The sequence below is a fragment of the Somniosus microcephalus genome, chromosome 5 (assembly GCF_052327205.1).
Source record: "Somniosus microcephalus isolate GS21.2 chromosome 5, FLI_Smic_1.0, whole genome shotgun sequence".
Classification (NCBI taxonomy): domain Eukaryota; kingdom Metazoa; phylum Chordata; class Chondrichthyes; order Squaliformes; family Somniosidae; genus Somniosus; species Somniosus microcephalus.
Genome location: NC_140991.1, coordinates 299,606,247 through 299,624,959, shown reverse-complemented (window position 1 = coordinate 299,624,959; position 18,713 = coordinate 299,606,247). Strand labels below are relative to the sequence as shown.

General features: G+C 44.3%; 1 protein-coding gene across 2 annotated transcripts in view; it reads left to right on the top strand.

Annotated features, from left to right (window-relative positions):
* The window catches only part of rpp40 (ribonuclease P/MRP 40 subunit), a 36,912-nt gene that overhangs the window by 9,168 nt on the left and 9,031 nt on the right, over positions 1-18,713 (top strand). For both annotated transcript variants that reach the window (XM_085989232.1, XM_085989231.1), the window contains exons 5-7: positions 75-200; positions 4,207-4,405; positions 12,204-12,338. In XM_085989232.1, the coding sequence (XP_085845358.1) occupies positions 75-200; positions 4,207-4,405; positions 12,204-12,338 (460 nt within the window). The remainder of the gene's footprint in view (positions 1-74; positions 201-4,206; positions 4,406-12,203; positions 12,339-18,713) is intronic.

The following is an 18,713-nucleotide window of genomic DNA, read 5'->3' as shown; positions in this document are numbered from 1 at the left end:
TAGATTCCATGTGATGCCGGTTACCCCTGATCTGTTCAGTTTTGGGTTTCATGATTTCATGCTGTGTTTTTCAGATGTTACTGTTGACTTGGGTAATGCTACCTTTGTTCCTGGTGAAAAGAGATATAACCGAGTAATGTGGGCATTGAAAGAGAAAAAGCCTTTAACCTTTGACTTTTTGATGAGCTGGCACCCCTCAGGTAAGAGATTAAGAAGATGCAGTTAAGACAAAACTGGATTTTTTCCCCCAGCACTCAATGATCCAATCTGGCTGCAACTGAGACCTTTACTTAAAAAAAACACAGTATAGTGAAAAGTTCAGAATGTTATTTGTGGTGCACATTTTCTGCTTCAATATTGTTCCACTGTGCGTAATGACATCACGGCTGTCGGTGTGGCTCACTTGCTAACACTCTTGCTTTTAAGTCAGACGATTATGGGGGTGAAATTTGGCTTCTTTGCGCCTGCCGTTAACGCCTCCGGGAGATGCTAATGGGGCGCAAAGGGGTTATCGCCTGGGGTGGGGGGGGGGGGGAGATGTTACCCTCGCAAAATTCAGCGGGGCGTTGCTGAGACACTACCCGGTAGCGCACCGCGCCTCCGGCGATGACATCATCGCCGTGCGTGGCGACCCCTTACCGCCCCGCAGCAGAAATTGGGCTGTGCCCTGCGAGGCTGCCGCAGGCCGTGTCGGCGCCAGCCTCGCGGGTCGCGAGCTGGGCCAACCTCCGCTCGCGGGGCGGTAGTTAAAGGGGCAGTGCGGCCACAACCTGCGCCGCCATTGTCTTTTTTTGGCTGACCTCCATGTGGTGTGGTCCTGGCCGCCATCACGCAGCCCGGCACCGCGTCTCAGCGCTAGGCTGCGGCCGCGGCACCACGCCGCCCTAGTAGCCTAGTGTGGGCCATCGGAGGCCCTGCAGAGTGCGCAGCGGCCCTCCCCTTTGACTGAAGGGGAGGGGCGTTGAAACGCTCGTGCCCTGACATCGCCTCTGTTACCGACCCACCAGGAAGTAGAGCACTTGACATTGTGCTCCACTTCCTGGACGGGGCGGTAAGGCGAATTTCGTGGCTGGGGCGGGACACCCTGCGCTGGGCGGTACCGAATTTCGCACCCTATGTGTTCGATCTTGCTCTGGGAATTGATTGCATAATCTAGACACATAATCATACCTTTCTGAATGGGATAGGCAGGATAATACCACAGGTAACGATAGAGAGATGGCAGAAATATTAAATAATTATTTTGCTTCAATATTTACCAGGGAGATAGAACAGGTGGACATCACATTGAATGATGAGATTAGTAATGAGATAAGTGCATTTAAAATAAAAAAAGATATATTAAATAAACTAATCAAACTCAGGATAAAACCCCATTGCATCCACACATTTTAAAATAATCTAGGGAAGTGATAGCAGAGGCATTACTACGCATATTTAATAATTCGTTAGAAAAAGGTGTCGTGCCAGAGGACTGGCGGATAGCTAACGTAATACCGATATTTAAGAAGGGGGATAGAACATGTCCAGGGAATTATAGACCAGTCAGCTTAACATCGGTGGTAGAAAAAATAATGGAATCCCCACTAAAGGAGAAAATAGAAGAACATCTAGAAACCAAAAATATAATAAGGAATAGTCAGCATGGATTTCAAAAGGGAAAGTCTTGCTTGACCAACCTTATTGAATCTTTTGAAGGGGTAACAGAGAGAGTGCAGTAGATGTAATTTATCTGGATTTTCAAAAGGCCTTGATAAGGTACCCCATAATGGACTGATGAACAAGGTCAGAGAATGTGGAGTCAGGGGACAAGCAGCAGAATGGATTGCTGGCTGGCTTCAGGACAGAAAGCAGAGAGTAGGTGTAAAGGGTAGCTATTCACAGTGGCAGAAGGTGGGTAGTGGTGTTCCACAAGGATCAGTGCTGGGACCACTGCTGTTCACAATTTACATTAATGATTTAGACTTTGGAATCAAAAACACAATTTCTAAATTTGCGGATGATACCAAATTGGGGGGGACAGTCAATACTGAGGAGGACTGCAACAAATTACAGGAGGACATTAATAAACTTGCAGAATGGGCAAATAATTGGCAAATGAAGTTCAACACATAAATGTGAGATTACATTTTGGTAGGAAGAATAGGGAGGTCACTTATCACTTAGAGGGTGCGAGTCTAGGTGAGGTAGAGGAACAAAGGGATCTCGGAGTACAAATAAACAAATTATTAAAAGTTGCAACACAGGTTAGCAAGGCCATAAAAAAAGCAAACCAAGCACTAGGGTTTATTTCTAGAGGTATAGAATTGAAAAGTAGGGAAGTTATGCTAAACCTGTATCGAACCTTGGTTAGACTACACTTCTGGTTGCCATATTATAAAAAGGATATAGCGGCATTGGAGAGGGTGCAGAGAAGATTTACAAGGAGGATACCAGAAATGCAAGGGTATACATATCCGGAAAAGATGTACAGGCTGTGTCTCTTTTCTCTTGAAAAAAGAAGGCTGAGGGGTGATGTAATAGAGGTCTTTAAAATTATGAAAGGTTTTGATAAGTGAATACAGAGAGAATGTTTCCACTTGTGGGGAAGAGCATAACTAGAGGCCATCAATATAAGATAGTCACCAAGAAATCCAATAGGGAATTCAGAAGAAACTTCTTTACCCAAAGAGTGGTGAGAATGTGGAACTCGCTACCACAGGGAGTGGTTGAAGCGAATAGTATAGATGCATTTAAGGGGAGGCTGGACAAGCATATGAGGGAGAAGGGAATAGAGGGTAATGCTGATAGATTTAGATGAGGAAAGATGGGAGGAGGCTCGAGTGGAGCATGGACTGGTTGGGCCGAATGGCCTGTTTCTGTGACGTATATCCTATGAATGGAGCCAGCATATTTCCAGAAATGTCTTCTCTTCTGACCCTCAAACTAATACCTCCTGGAGTCCGCCAAGGATTTATCCTTAGGCCACTTCCCTTCCTTATCTACATGTTGCCCATGGCGACACCATCCACAGACACTGGGTCAGCTTTCACTGGTATGCTGCCTCTCTCAGCCCCTCTGTTGCCAGACTGGTTGTCCAACATCCAGTATTGATGAGACATCATTTTCTCCAGGTCAGCATTGGGAAGGCCAAAGCCATCGTCTTCGGACCCCACCCTTATCACTGGTTCGATCTCCTTTCTGGACACTATCTCGGGCTGAACCAGACTGTTTGCAACCACTGTGACCCCGAGTTGAGTTTCAGATCCCAGATCTTATCCATCACAAAGACCACTCACTTCCACCCTCCCTCCCCACAACATTGCCTCTCCATCCCTCTCTCTTACCTTTTCAAAATTCATTTATGATTCTATGACTTTGAACAAGCTTTCAGTCACCCCTCTGAATCGCTCGCTTCCTGGCCTGGCGTTCGTCTTCTTTATGCCTAATTCTGAAGCCCCTTGACAGCTATGGCTCACTTGGCAGCACTCTTGCCTCTGAGTCAGAAGGTTTTGGGTTCGTTCCACTCCAGAGACTTGAGCACCAAGATCTAGGTTGACACTCCAGTGCAGTACTGAGGGAGTGCTGCACTGTTGGAGGTGCCGTCTTTTAGATGAGACGTTCAAACCGAGGCTTTGTCTGCTGTCTCAAGTGGATGTAAAAGAGCCCATGCAATGTTCCCTTTAAGCTGTGTGACCGCAGTGCTCTGCAGCTTCCGCGCAGCCGGCTCGCCAGCTTTTAAATAGGAAAAACCGTGTATGCGTGGTATTTCAAATGGACAGCGCAGCCCCTTAAAGGGGCCACGCACCCAAAAAAAATTAAAGGGAACATTGATCCCAGGGCACTATTTTGAAGAAGAGCAGGGGCGTTATCTGCGGTGTGCTGGCCAATATTTATCCCTCAATCAACATCACCAAAGCAGATTATCTGGTCATTACGTTGCTGTTTGTGGGATCTTGCTGTTCGCAAATTGGCTGCCGCGTTTCCTACATTACAACAGTGACCACACTTCAAAAGTATCTCATTGGCTGTAAAGCGCTTTGGGACGTCCTGTGGTTGTGAAAGGCGCTATATAAAGGCAAGTCTTTCTTTGGGGTGTTTTTCATGTTAAAAAGTGCTATATAAATTCAAGTATTTACATTAAATACAGTATGCAGTTGACTGCATGTTGCTCTAAATAATTTCAATTGAAATTCCTATGTTTATGTTTTAAAAAAATGAAACTAGGTGGAGAAGAAGCCACTTTGGCATCTTATTTCATGAAGTACCAATGTAAGGTTTACCAGCCTACAGTATCAACCAGGATATTAAACAACATTGACTGCCCTGTTCTGCTGAGTAATGAATTGAAAGGGAAGCAGAATGAATCCTGCTGCTCTCAGGAATTCCTTGACTGGCTCGGTGCAGTCCTCAATAATATTGATTGGTGAGTATAAAAAGCAGGAGCAGGAGTCGGCCATACAGCCCCTCGAGCCTGTTCAATTATATCATGGCTGTTCCTCGACCTCAACTCCACCTTCCCGCCCGATCTCCATATCCCGCTCCGGGGGTTACCTAACTACAGGAAACTCTCTTTTATCCGGCACCGACGGGACCGGCGTGGTGCCGGTTTATCAAAAAGTCCGGATTACAGAGAGGTATAGTTAAAAGGTACGAGAGCTCCGTACACAGCAACAAATCCAGGCTTCCCTGTTGCTTAGCAACAGGTGCAAGAACCCCGGCCACAGACCAAGCATCCCTGTACAGGAACCTCGATTACACAGCCACAGATCCAGGAACTGCCACTAATATGAAGTAAAACTTACCTGAACCTACTCCTGAATTTTGCCGGTTAACAGAGATTTCCGGTTATTTAGGTGCCGGTAAATCGAGAGTTTCCTGTATTTAAATGTGCAGAACTCTTTATACAATTTCCCTTCCCTTCCTCTTTCCCTCCAAAAGAACTCCTGTGTCACTTAGTATTCCTTAGCAGAGGGACCATTCGTAGGTGGGCAAAGGGTACGGTAGCATAGTGGCTATGTTACTGAACTAGTAATCCAGAAGCCCCACAAAGGAGGACACAAATAACCTCCCAAAGATGTCGGGGAACATAGGGTCTAATGAAAGGGAGGAACTGATAGAAATCAGTATTTGTAGGGAAATGGTGTTAGGGAAATTGATGGGATTGAGGACCGATAAATCCCCAGGGCCTGATAATCTTCATCCTAGGGTACTTAAGGAAGTGGCCCTAGAAATAGTAGATGCATTGCTGGTCATCTTCCAACATTCGATGGAATCTGGAACAGTACCCATGGATTGGCGGGTAGCTAATGTTACCCCACTTTCAAAAAGGATGGTAGAGAGAAAACGGGGAATTACAGACCGGTAAGCCTGACATCGGTAGTGGGGAAAATGCTAGAGTCCACTATAAAGGATGTAATAGCAGAGCACTTGGAAAAAAGTGACTGGATCGGACAAAGTCAACATGGCTTTACAAAAGGTAAATCGTGCTTGACTAATCGACTGGAATTTTTTGAGGATGTAACTGGTAAAATAGATAAGGGAGAACCAGTGGATGTGGTGTATTTGGATTTTCAAAAGGCTTTCGATAAGGTCCCGCATAAGAGATTAGCGTGTAAAATTAAGGCATATGGGATTGGGGGCAAGGTATTGACTTGGATAGAGAACTGGTTGGCAGACAGAAAGCAAAGAGTTGGAATAAACGGCTCTTCCGAGTGGCAGGCAGTGACTAGTGGGGTACCGCAGGGATTGGTCCTTGGACCCCAGCTATTCACAATATATATTAATGATCTGGACGAGGGAACTAGATGTAATATCTCCAAGTTTGCAGACGACACAAAGCTGGGTGGACGTGTGTGCTGTGAGGAGGATGCCGAGAAACTCCAGTATGATTTGGACAGGTTGGGTGATTGGGCAGAAGCATGGCAGATGCAATATAACGTGGATAAATGCGAGGTTATCCACTTTGGTGTCAAAAACAGGAAGGCAGATTATTATCTAAATGGCAATAGATTGGGAGAAGGGGAAGTGCAACGAGACCTGGGTGTCCTTGTGCACCAGTCGCTGAAAGTAAGCATGCAGGTGCAGCAGGCGGTTAAGAAGGCAAATGGTATGTTGGCCTTCGTAGCGAGAGGGTTTGAGTACAGGAACAAGGATGTGTTGCTGCAGTTGTACAGGGCCTTGGTGATGCCACATCTTGAGTATTGTGTGCAGTTTTGGTCACCTTATCTGAGGAAGGATGTTCTTGCCATAGAAGGAGTGCAGCGAAGATTCACCAGGCTGATACCTGGGATGGCAGGAATGACATATGAGGAGAGATTGGGTCGATTGGGCTTGTACTCGCTGGAGTTTAGAAGAATGAGAGGGGATCTCATCGAAACTTATAAAATTCTAACAGGACTAGACAGACTAGATGCAGGAAGGATGTTCCCGATGGTCGGGGAGTCCAGAACCAGGGGTCACAGTCTAAGGATAAGGGGTAAGCCATTTAGGACAGAGATGAGGAGGAATTTCTTCACCAAGAGAGTGGTGAACCTGTGGAATTCTGTGCCAAAGAAGGCAGTAGAGGCCAATTCATTAACTATATTCAAGAAGGAGTTGGATATATTTCTTAAGGCTCAAGGGATATGGGGAGCAGGCAGGGACAGGGTACTGAATTTGGATGATCAGCCATGATCTCATTGAATGGCGGAGCAGGCTCGAGGGGCTGAATGGCCTACTCCTGCTCCTGTCTTCTATCTTTCTATGTAAGCCTGGACTAATAATCCGGAGACGCGAGTTCAAATCCCACCACAGGAAGCTGGGGAATTTAAATTCAATTAATTAAATAAAACTAGTATCACTAATGGTGACCATGAAACTACCAGATTGTCGTAAAAACCCATCTGGTTCACTGATGTCCTTTGGGGAAGGAAATCTGCCGTCCTTACCCGGTCTGGCCTATATGTGACTCCAGACCCACAGCAATGTGGTTGACTCTTAACTGCCCTCTGCAGTTCAAGAAGGCGGCTCACCACCACCCTCTCAAGGGCAGTTAGGGATGGGCAATAAATGCCGGCCTTGCCAGCAACGCCCACATCCCATGAACGAATAAACAAAAAAATCAGTTTGGTGCAACTGCATTTATTCAATTTTTAAAACTTATTATTCAGTCTGTCAAATACACACAGAATGAATATTTCTTATCATAGAATGGTTACATCACAGAAGGAGGCCATTCGGCCCATCGAGCCCGTGCCGGCTCTCTACAAGAGCACTTCAGCTAGTCCCACTCCCCTGCCCTTTCCCTGTGGCCCTTCACATTTTTTTCCTTCAGGTACTTATCCAATTCCTTTTTGAAAGCCACGATTGAATCAGCCTCCACCACCCTTTCAATCCACCATCCTTTCAGTCTATCACTATACTCCTCACTGTTCACTATACTTCCAAGTTTTGCGTCATCTACAAATTTTGAAATTGTGCCCTGTACACCCAAGTCCAAGTCATTAATATATAGCACAAAAAGCAGTGGTCCTAGTACCAACCCCTGGGGAACACCACTGTATACCTTCCTCCAGTCCGATAAACAACCGTTCACCGCTACTCTCTGTTTCCTGTCACTTAGCCAATTTCATATCCATGCTGCCACTGTCCCTTTTATTCCATGGGCTTCAACTTTGCTGGCAAGCCTATTATGTGGCACTTTATCAAATGCCTTTTGGAAGTCCACGTACACCACGTCAACCCTCTCTGTTACCTCATCAAAAAAACTCAATTAAGTTAGATGAACACGATTTGCCTTTAACAAATCTGTGCTGGCTTTCCTTAATTAATCCACACATGCCCAAGTGACTGTTAATTTTAAACTGTTAACTACCGAGGTTAAACTGACTGGCCTGTAGTTGCCGGGTTTATCCCTACACCCTTTTTTGAACAAGGGTGTAACATTTGCAATTCTCCAGTCCTCTGGCACCACCCCCGTATCTAAGGAGGATTGGAAGATTACGGCCAGTACCTCTGCAATTTCCACCTTTACTTCCCGCAGCATTCTAGGATGCATCCCATCCGGTCCTGGTGACTTATCTACTTTAAGTACAGCCAGGCTTTCTAGTACATCCTCTATCAATTTTTATTCCATCCAGTATCTCAACTACCTCCTCTTTCACTATGACTTTGGCAGCATCTTCTTCCTTGGTAAAGATAGTTGCAAAGTGCTCATTTAGTACCTCAGCCAGGCCCTCTGCCTCCATGCGTAGGTCTCCATTTTGGTCCCGAATCCACCCCACCCCTCCTCTTACTACCTGTTTACTATTTATATGCCTATAGAAGACTTTTGGATTCCCTTTTAATGTTAGCTGCCAATCTATTCTCATACTCTCTCTTTGCCCCTCTTATTTCCTTTTTCACTTCCCCTCTGAACTTTCTATATTCATAGAAACATAGAAGATAGGAGCAGGAGTAGGCCATTCGGCCCCTCGAGCCTGTTCCGCCATTTAATGAGATCATGGCTGATCATCCAAATTCAGTATCCTGTCCCTGCTTTCTCCCCATATCCCTTGATCCCTTTAGCCTTAAGAAATATATCTAACTCCTTCTTGAATATATTTAATGAATTGGCCTTTACTGCCTTCTGTGGTAGAGAATTCCACAGGTTCACCACTCTCTGGGTGAAGAAATTCCTCCTCATCTCAGTCCTAAATGGCTTACCCCTTATCCTTAGACTGTGACCCCTGGTTCTGGACTCCTCCGCCATCGGGAACATCCTTCCTGCATCTAGCCTGTCTAGTCCTGTTAGAATTTTATAAGTTTCAATGAGATCCCTCTCATTCTTCTAAACTCTAGCGAATATAAGCCTAATTGACCCAATCTCTCTTCATACGTCATTCCTGCCATCCTAGGTATCAGTCTGGTGAATCTTTGCTGCACTCCCTCCAGGGCAAGAACATCCTTCCTCAGATAAGGTGACCAAAACTGCACACAATACTCAAGATGTGGTCTCACCAAGGCCCTGTACAACTGCATCAAGACATCCTTGCTCCTGTACTCGAATCCTCTCGCTATGAAGGCCAACATACCATTTGCCTTCTTAACCGCCTGCTGCACCTGCATGCTTACCTTCAGCGATTGGTGCACAAGGACACCCAGGTCTTGTTGCACTTCCCCTTTTCCCAATCTATTGCCGTTCAGATAATAATCTGCCTTCCTGTTTTTGCCACCAAAGTGGATAACCTCGCATTTATCCACATTATACTGCATCTGCCCAATCACCCAACCTGTCCAAATCATACTGGAGTTTCTCTGCATCCTCCTCACAGCACACACGCCCACCCAGCTTTGTCTTGTCTGCGAACTTGGAGATATTACATCTAGTTCCCTCGTCTAGACTAGCCTGGTTCTCACTTGTATTCTCAACCTGACATCTGTCATATGCCCCCTTTTTCTGCTTCATCTTACTCTGTATCTCTTTCCTCATCCAGGGAGCTCTGACTTTGGTTGTCCTACCTTTCCCCCTCGTGGGAATGTACCTCGACTATGTCTGAACCATCTCCTCTTTAAAGGCAGCCCATTGTTCAATTACAGTTTTGCCTGCCAATCTTTGATTCCAATTTTCCTGGGCCAGATCCATCCTCAACCCACTGAAATTGGCCTTCCTCCAATTAAGTATTTTTACTCTAGATTGCTCCCTGTCCTTTTCCACAGCTAATCTAAACCTTATGATACTATGATCACCGTTCCCTAAATGCTCCCCTACTGACACTTGACCCACCTCATTCCCCAGAACCAGATCCAGCAATGCCTCCTTCCTCATTGGGCCGGAAACACACTGATCAAGAAAGTTCTTCCCCCTCTCTGCCCTTTACACTATTACTATCCCAGTCTATATTAGGATAGTTGAAGTCCCTGATTATCACTACTCTATAGTTCTTGCACCTCTCTCTAATTTCCCTGCAAATTTGCTCCCCTATATCCTTCCCACTAGTTGGTGGCTTATAGAATACATTTAGTAGTGTAATGGCACCTCTATTACTTCTCAACTCTAACCAAATAGATTCTGTCCTTGACCCCTCCAGGATATCCTCTCTCTCCCACACTGTAATATTCTCCGTAATCAATACTGCCACCCCACCTCCTTTCTTTCCTTCCCTATCTTTCCTGAACAGCTTATATCCAGGAATATTTAGTACCCAATCCTGCCCTTTTTTGAGCCAGGTCTCCGCTATCGCCACAACATCATATTCCCATGTGTCTATGTGCGCCTGCAGCTCACCAACCTTATTTACCACGCTTCGTGTGTTTACATACATGCACCGTAAACCTATCTTAGACATTCTTGTAGTCTCTCTTAGTCTGACCCCATCTAATACCGTACTATTTCTTACTCTAGTGCTATCTATCTCTCCCAATCCTTTGTGTACCTTGTTTCTCCTTTCTAATGCTACATCCTGGTGTCCATCCCCCTGCCAAATTAGTTTAAACCCTCCCCAACAGCACTAGCAGACCCCCCCCCCCCAGAATGTTCTGCAGCCGCTTAATGACATCCTTGACCCTGGCACTAGGGAGGCAACATACCATCTTGGAATTACGCCTGCGGCCGCAGAAACGCCTGTCTGTTTCCCTTACTATTGAATCTCCTATCACTATTGATTTCCCGATCTTCCTCCTCCCCGCCCTGTACAGCTGAGCCACCCGTGGTGCTGTGGACTTGGCTCTGGCTGTACTCCCCAGAGGACCCATCGCCCTCCACCAGTACTGGTTAGAGAGCGAGATGCACTTGGGGGACTCCTGCACTACCTGCCTGGTCCTCCTTGTCTGGCGGTCACCCATTCCCTCTCTGCCTGCACACCCTTATGCTGTGGGGTGACTACCTCCTGAAATGTGCTACCCACGTAGCTCTCCGCCTCACGGATGCACCGCAGTGACGCCAGCTGCTGTTCAAGCTCCGAAACCTGGAGCTTGAGCTCCTCCAGCTAATGACACTTCCTGCACATGTGGTTGTCCAGGACACAGGAAGGATCCTAGAGTTCCCACATGGCACAAGATGTGCATTCCACGGGACTGAGGTGGGCTGCTATGCCTCTACTTAATAGACTATTAAGTAACAACAGAAATAAACTCAAGACTTAAAAAAAAAACAATTACCAGCTACTCACCAATCACCAGCTACTCACCAATCAGCTTCTTCCTTTGTGTTGATGTCACTTTAGGCTTTTTACCTTGCTCCCTCTGGGCTCTCGGGCCTGCCTTTATCCGCCGCCACTCCTCTCGCTCTCCCGCAGGTCCGCTCTCGTGGGTTCTGTGGCTCCACTCCTCCTTTTCAGTTAGACGTCTCGACTGCCTTCCTGCTCTCACCAAATTCTTGCACTCTGCTTGCAATGCACTCCATTTGCATTCTCCAAGCTCGGTGCTCAAGCTCCTTATAAAATATTGGCTGGCTATTGATCAAAATTATTGCTCCTTATTTTTGATAGCTGAGTTAATTGGCTTAAAATGTATAAACTGAAGGTACAAATTGTTCAAGTTTTTTTTAATTGCCATCTTCTGAGCCCCTTACACCAGGTAACACTTGGTCCCAGCCACCAGAAAATGTGCAAGAGGAACTCAGCTATGACTGTCCAGTTTTTCTTCACTCTGCACTGTCTTGCAGCTAAGTCGGAGAGATTGGGATCTCGGCCGTGTGAGGAAATGGGTGCATGAGCCAGTACTCGGTCACACTTTGGGGCTACTCCACAGCAACCTGACCCACGGGCAAATCCGTCCTCTGGTGAACCATTGGCTGATCTTCTGCACTGCTGCTTGTGGGTGGTCTGGACTCTGGGGCACTGTTGTGATGTCTACCTGCTAAGGTGAAGCTGTAGTTGACCAGGCCTGTCTCCTTAAGGCCACTACTCAGGTACTCCCTGGGAAATGGTCCCAACAGGCACACACCCTGAGGTCAATTAGAAGCTTGTAAATTCCCAGCACCTGCTTTTGGGGTGAGGCCAGGTTATCAAGGTCAGAAAACCAGCAGGAAATGATCGGCCTTTTTTCTCTTAACACTTTTCACACATTGAAGTGTGATGGACACGTGCTACATTCAAGCATTTTATATTTATTTATCAAAGAGTATTCAGTGAAGGAATGAACAAATTGATACAGTACTAAAAGTTCATCAATATTCTTCATAAAGATCCTGGGGATGATGATTAAATGCAATCGTGCAGAAATGTGTGTTTTAATGAAAGTTTCAATTTTTAATTCATCAACAGCAATAATCAAGCAGACAGTTTTATCTCTACCTACTGCTGTCCTTGGCCCAGCACAGTCCTGGATAAAGCATGCCTTTGTACTATTTCCGGCTTTATAATTCCTGAAGGGATAAATCTGTTATTGGACCAGCTTCGGTAAGCACCATTGTAAAAGCAGCTCTTTGTACTCAATCGCTCAGTGTGTTAGCATACTACATAGGATGATCTTGAGCCATGATTCCAAAACTCAGTCCTCCACCTGTGTTGAGTTAGCTGGGGTATCTGTCAGCACTACAGTTGGCCTTGGTGTACCTGGACCTGACAGGGTTTCAGCTCCTGATAACTCTCTCTCTAGTGTTCTGCGTTCCTCTAATTCTGGCCTCTTGTGCATCCCCGACTTCCTTCGCTCCAGCATTGACGGCCGTGCCCTCAGCTGTTTGGGCCTTAAGCTCTGGAATTCCCTCCCTAAACCTCTCCACCTCTCTCTCCTTTAGGAGTCTCCTTAAAACAACAACAACAACTTGTATATAGCGCCTTTAACATAGTAAAACGTCCCAAGGCGCTGCACAGGAGTATTTTAAGACAACAAATTTGACACCGAACCACATAAGGATAAATTAGGGCAGGTGACCAAAAGCTTGGTCAAAGAGGTAGGTTTTAAGGAGCGTCTTAAAGGAGGAAAGAGAGGCAGAGAGGTTTAGGCAGGGAATTCCAGAGCTTGGGGCCTAGGCAATAGAAGGCATGACCACCAAAGGTTGAGTGATTATAATCAGGGACGCTCAAGAGGGCAGAATTAGAGGAGCGCAGATATCTCGGGGCGGTTGTGGGGCTGGAGGAGATTACAGAGATAGGGAGGGGCAAGGCCATGGAAGGATTTGAAGGGTGAGAATTTTAAAACCTACCTCTTTGACCAAGCTTTGGGACACCTGTCCTAATATCTCCTTAAGTGGCTCGGTGTCAGTTTTTTGCCTGATTAATCTGTGAAACGCCTTGGGAGGTCTTACGGCATTCGAGGCGCTGTATAAATGCAAGTTGTCGTGACCCATGTTGGAATTTGTTTTATTTATCTCTACAGCAAATGCCATTGTTTCCTTGCATCCCCATTTAGACCAGTTTAAGAAAGGGGCAGTTTGGAATGATCCTTTCCAAGACCATTGAGGGGATGCAGAGTTACTCTTCAGGCGGTTTCTATGGCACCAATCATTTGCAACTTTATCCTGACAATCCAGGAGTCATATTCCCAATGTCTGTTTGCATCAATCAGAACCTGTTGATTGATTGGAATTAATTTTTAAGAAGTACACCTAGGATGCCCTTTCTTAGGCTAGTCATCACAAAATGAGGTTTAGCACCAAATGTGTGATATTAAAGAGTTTGGATTATCTCCCTGTGGTCACATCTCCACTCTGTTCAGCTCTATGGCAAAAGGCAAATATATCATGCAATTTTCTTTATTATGGAGTTTTCAAAAGTGGGCAAATTTGTCCTTAATATACTTTGTTTTTCTTCATGGAAACGCACAGGTTCTAAGATGGGCACTTTTGTAAATTAAGAAGTAACTTTAGGTTTCCTTCAGCTGATTGTCTACCAACTCCAGATGTGTCTCTTTGCTAAAAAAAAAATGTAAGCAAACCAGTTTTAGTGCTACTTGCCCGTTAAACCTTTGAAGCTGTGTTGGTGCCGATTTAAGGATTAGCAGCGAAAAGGCTGATCTAAGAATGGAGGGATGGATATCGAGTTCAGTGGCAGGGACACCAATCAAGTGACCTGCTCTGCCCTGGCCTGTATAACTCAGCATCATACCAGGCAGCTCGCTTATCCACTGAATGAAGCTCTCTCTAACTCTTCTTACTGCTGCTGTTTGTGAATGAGCTGTGATCCAGCAAGTATATCCTGTTATAAAATAGGTGATCAAACATGTATTTCAAGACTGGTCGCTGGTCACAGTGAAGAGCTTTAAGGTGTGTAGAAGAGCTTTTGAGGAGATTCTAAAGCTGAATTCAAGTTCAAAATATTTTAAACAAAATAGGTTCTTTTTCTACAAGGTGTGAGGTTGCATAGCGTAAAACTGCAGGAAGCGCTGAATTTCCTGAAATACCTAGGAAAGGCTATTACCCGCAATTTAAAAGCGAACGATAACAAGGTTACAAAGGTTTAAATACGTAGCAATATCTCGACTCCCTACAGAAGCTCAGTTGAGTGACAAAGGAATCATTGGTGGGGACTGAGTGGCAACTGAAAGTGTTCTGACATATGACCTAGCGATGGTGGGTTGCAACCTGACTGAAAAGGCAAAAATGAAAGGCACGTCTAAGATTTGAACACATAAGTGGGAGCTATCTCTGAGGGTTACAAAAGAAGCAAGACAGCGCATTGACAGTAATGGGAATTAAAGCTACACTTGGAACTTTGTGTGTAATTTGGGCCACATTAACCTTCAGTGGATGTTGACATATTGCAGAGGGTTCAGAGAAGAGGACCCAAGATGTCTGTTATGAATGTGGATTGACAGATTTGAGGAAACTCTGAGGGGGTTACGATCCAGTGTGACTTTAACTGTGAAATGCAAGTGCAAAACTGGCAAGATTAGAGATTAAAGATTGTTTTTGTTTTTCTGGACAGCTGTATAAAGGTGTCAACTTTTTAAAAAAAAAGATGCTGGGTGATTAAATATAGGCAGAAGAGATGGTGATTAATAGGGAAAAACTGATATTTCAAGTAGCAACATAGAAAGGAACATAGGAATAGGAGGAGGCCATTCAATCAGATCACAGCTGATTATCTTAACTCTATCTACCCACCTTTGTTCTTTAACCCTTAACACCTAACAAAAATCTATCAACCTCAGTTTTGAAATTTTCAATTGACCCCCAGCCTCAGCAGCTTTTTGGGGGAGAGAGTTTCAGATTTCCACTACCCTTTGTGTGAAGAAGTGCTTCCTGACATCACCCTTGAACGGCCTGGCTCTAATTTTAAGGTTATGCCCCCTTGTTCTGGACTCCCCCCCACCACCAGAGGAAATAGTTTCTCTCTATCAACCCTATCAACTCCTTTAATCATTTTAAACACCTCAATTAGATCACACCTGAATCTTCTATACTGAAGGGAATACAAGCAACCTGTCCTCATAATTGAACCCCGCTATAATTGTGGTGAATCTGCGCTGCACCCCCTCCAAGCTACCACCTGATCTCCAACCTCCCTTTCCTTTCCAAAGTCCTTGAACATGTTGTCTCCTCCCAAATCCGTGCCCATCTTTCCTGCAACTCCATGTTTGAACCTCTCCAATTAGGTTTCTGCCCCATGCAACAGCACTGAAACAGCCCTAATCAGAGTTACAAATGACATCCTCTGTGACCGTGGTGAATTATCCCTCCTCATCCTTCTCTACCTCTTTGCAGCCTTGACATGGTTGATTACACCATCCTCCTCCGTTGTCTGTTTCAGTGTGCCTGTCCACACCTGGTTCCACTCTTACCTATCCAGTCGTGGTCAGAGAATCTCTAGCAATGGCTTTTCTTCCCACCCTTGCACCATTACCTGGAGTCCCCACAAGGATCTATCCTTGGTCCTCTCCTATTTTGCATCTACATGCTGTCCCTCGGTGACATCATCCGAAGACATGACGTCAGGTTCCACATGTACGCTGTACCCAGCTCTACCTCACCAGCACCTCTCTCGACCCGTGACATCCAGTCCCAGTTGAGCCTCAATTTCCCCCAATTAAACATTGGGAAAACCAAAGCTATTGTCTTTGGCCTCCACAACAAATTCTGTTCCCTCACCCTCGATTTCATCCCCTTCCCTCTCATATTCGGATCCTTCCATGTCCTCACCCCTCCTTATCTCTGTAATCTTCTCCAGCCCTACAACCAATGTTCCCTCTAATTTTTTTTTCATAGAGTGGGCCATTAATTCCTTTGAGCGCAACCTTTTTGTCCGTGGGCAAGTTTAACAACAACAACTACTTTAACAACAACTACTTTAGCAACAACGATAGCGACAGCAGCCACTTAAAAGCATATATACACTAATGCCATATTGCCACCCCACTGTCTCAAATCATGAGACAATCAGACAAGGTTTGATACAGTTTTAACATAACCTCTCTGCTTTTGAATTCTATTCCTCTAGAAATGAGCCCCAGTGCTTTACTTGCACTTTTACGGCTTTTTTAACCTGCGTTATTACTTTTAATGATTTGTGAATCTATACCCCTAGATCCCTTTGCACCTCTACCCCATTTAGTCTCTTATTTTCCAAGGGGTAGGTGGCCTCCTTATTCCTCCTGCCAAAATGCACCACCTCACACTTATCTATATTGAAATTAATTTGTCATTTACATGCCCATTCTGCAAGTTTGTTTATGGTAGAATTAATTTAAAGCTTTTAGTTCATCATCTACAAACTCTATTTAAATAAAAATACTTGTCAGAAATGACTGGGATATAAAAGAACTGCATAATAATTAACACTTCAGAAACGTCACTCAGTTACCCTGTTATGCATCGACAAACAATCCAAAAACCCAAGGTGAGCTGAAAGAGGCATATCTATTCATGCAATTTGTATTAATTTTAAAGTTTTCAACGTATTAGCCTATCCCTCATGTCACTAGAGCAATGGCTGTACAAACAGCAAGAGCAGCAGCTTTCCTATGGCACTGACGTACTGGACGTCCACATAAGTGATTCGAATATTAATCACAATGCAACCAGGCAACCAATAAATATAAAGTGCTGTAGTTCTTTAATTCACAATATTAAAAAGAATTGAACAACTGAACAAGAACGTGAATCTGTATTTTCAACTTCAATCACTTCCATTAATAAACATGGTCTCCTTGAACCAGCACCCCCCCCATGTAACATGTCAGAAATGCAGCACTTATTCACAAGTGTAGAAAAACACATACACAATTTGTGTTACCGAATTAAAAACAAAAAGCAGGAAAAGCTATGATTTAACAGAAATAAACATTCATCTTTCTTCCTGGACAGGAGAACCAATCAGATTGACTTGGAAATGTTGACTAATATGGTGACGTAAAGATATTAATTTACAAATTTCGCTTCTAATGTTTTTCTCTCAAACATTCTCCACAGTATTAATCCCTGCTCTTATCACGAAGTGTTGAATTCTTTTAGGTAATTCGCAATTAAATAGTGGGAAACAAACTTCATTGTATTCTCAATTTTTAACCTCCTATTTCAAACATTTATACCAAATCGAAATTGTAAATTATCAGTTTAATCGAAGTATTTTCTGAGTCTTTCTCAATAAACAAATAATAGCTTCTTCTAAGGTAGCTTCCTGCAATTTTTATATATGATTACATAACTCTTGTTACTAGTAACACTCCACTAAACATTTAAGAAGAAATCTATATGTACATTATTCCTGGGAATTGTTAGGACTATAGAATGACAGACAAAATAAAATGGTTTGTGTTTTTCCCTTTTGTTCTCTTCCTAAACGTCTTAATATTTAAAAAAAAAAGTAATATGTAACTCCTACAAATCCTCCCCGCCCTCCCCCTCCTCAACAGCATAATTGCATGTTTGTGTAAAGCTACTCGCTTCTGTCGATCGCTCAAAATCAAATATTGAGAAATTTAAATTTTAAAATATTTTAAGCATTTCAGAGCCTCTTTAAAAGCATTTGGACTTCAAAACCTGGTTGAAACTTGTTTAGATGAGGGGAAAATTGAAATTTAGGGGGGGAATAAAAAGTGTTTTTAACACTAATTTTTTGTGAAAAGTTCATTAAAAACCTTTAAATTCTTTCAAGTCTCATTGCAGCTTTGACGGAAGAAGTTGCTCCAAGTTTCTCTTTCCCTCTTCAATGCTGTCGTTAAACATGCAACAAAAAATAATAAAATAAACTCTAATTCCAAACGGAGCTCAAATAAACAAGTGAATAAAGTGGTTAAACTTCCTACTAAGGCGGTGAGGTTATCTATCCCCAGCCTTGGTGATGAGTTGGGATCAGTTTTGGAGATGTTGTTTCCTTTTTTTCTGCTGCCGTTCCCTCCGTCTCTCACAGACTCTGAGGTACAAACGGGCACAAACTTTTTCCCCTCTTCAAAACATGATTTAAATAACCCTGATAGACTCTTTCAAAAGGGGACAACACCTGGCAAAATTTAACTGGAACTTACCGCGGGACATTCAACATCACTTTCCCATATTTTCTTTCCGGCTTTAAACAATTTTCCAAATTAAAAAAAAAAAAAAAAAAATTTCACTGCGAGCCCAAAAATTGTTTGTGTTAGCTTCCTTCCGGCAGCCATTGTACATGTGCTGCGTCTCCATCTGTGCTGTTCCAAAGTGCGACCGTTGCTCAGTCCCCAGGAACGGACTACACGCACCCGCCTGGACCCTCACCCTTCTCTCTCTCTCTCTCTTTTTCTCTTTCTCTCTGCCCCTGTCTCGCGCTCTCTCTCTCTCTTTCTGTCCCTGTCTCTCTCTCTCTGTCCCTGTCACTGGTTCTCTCCTCTCTCTCTCTCCTTCTGTTCCTGTCTCTCGCTCT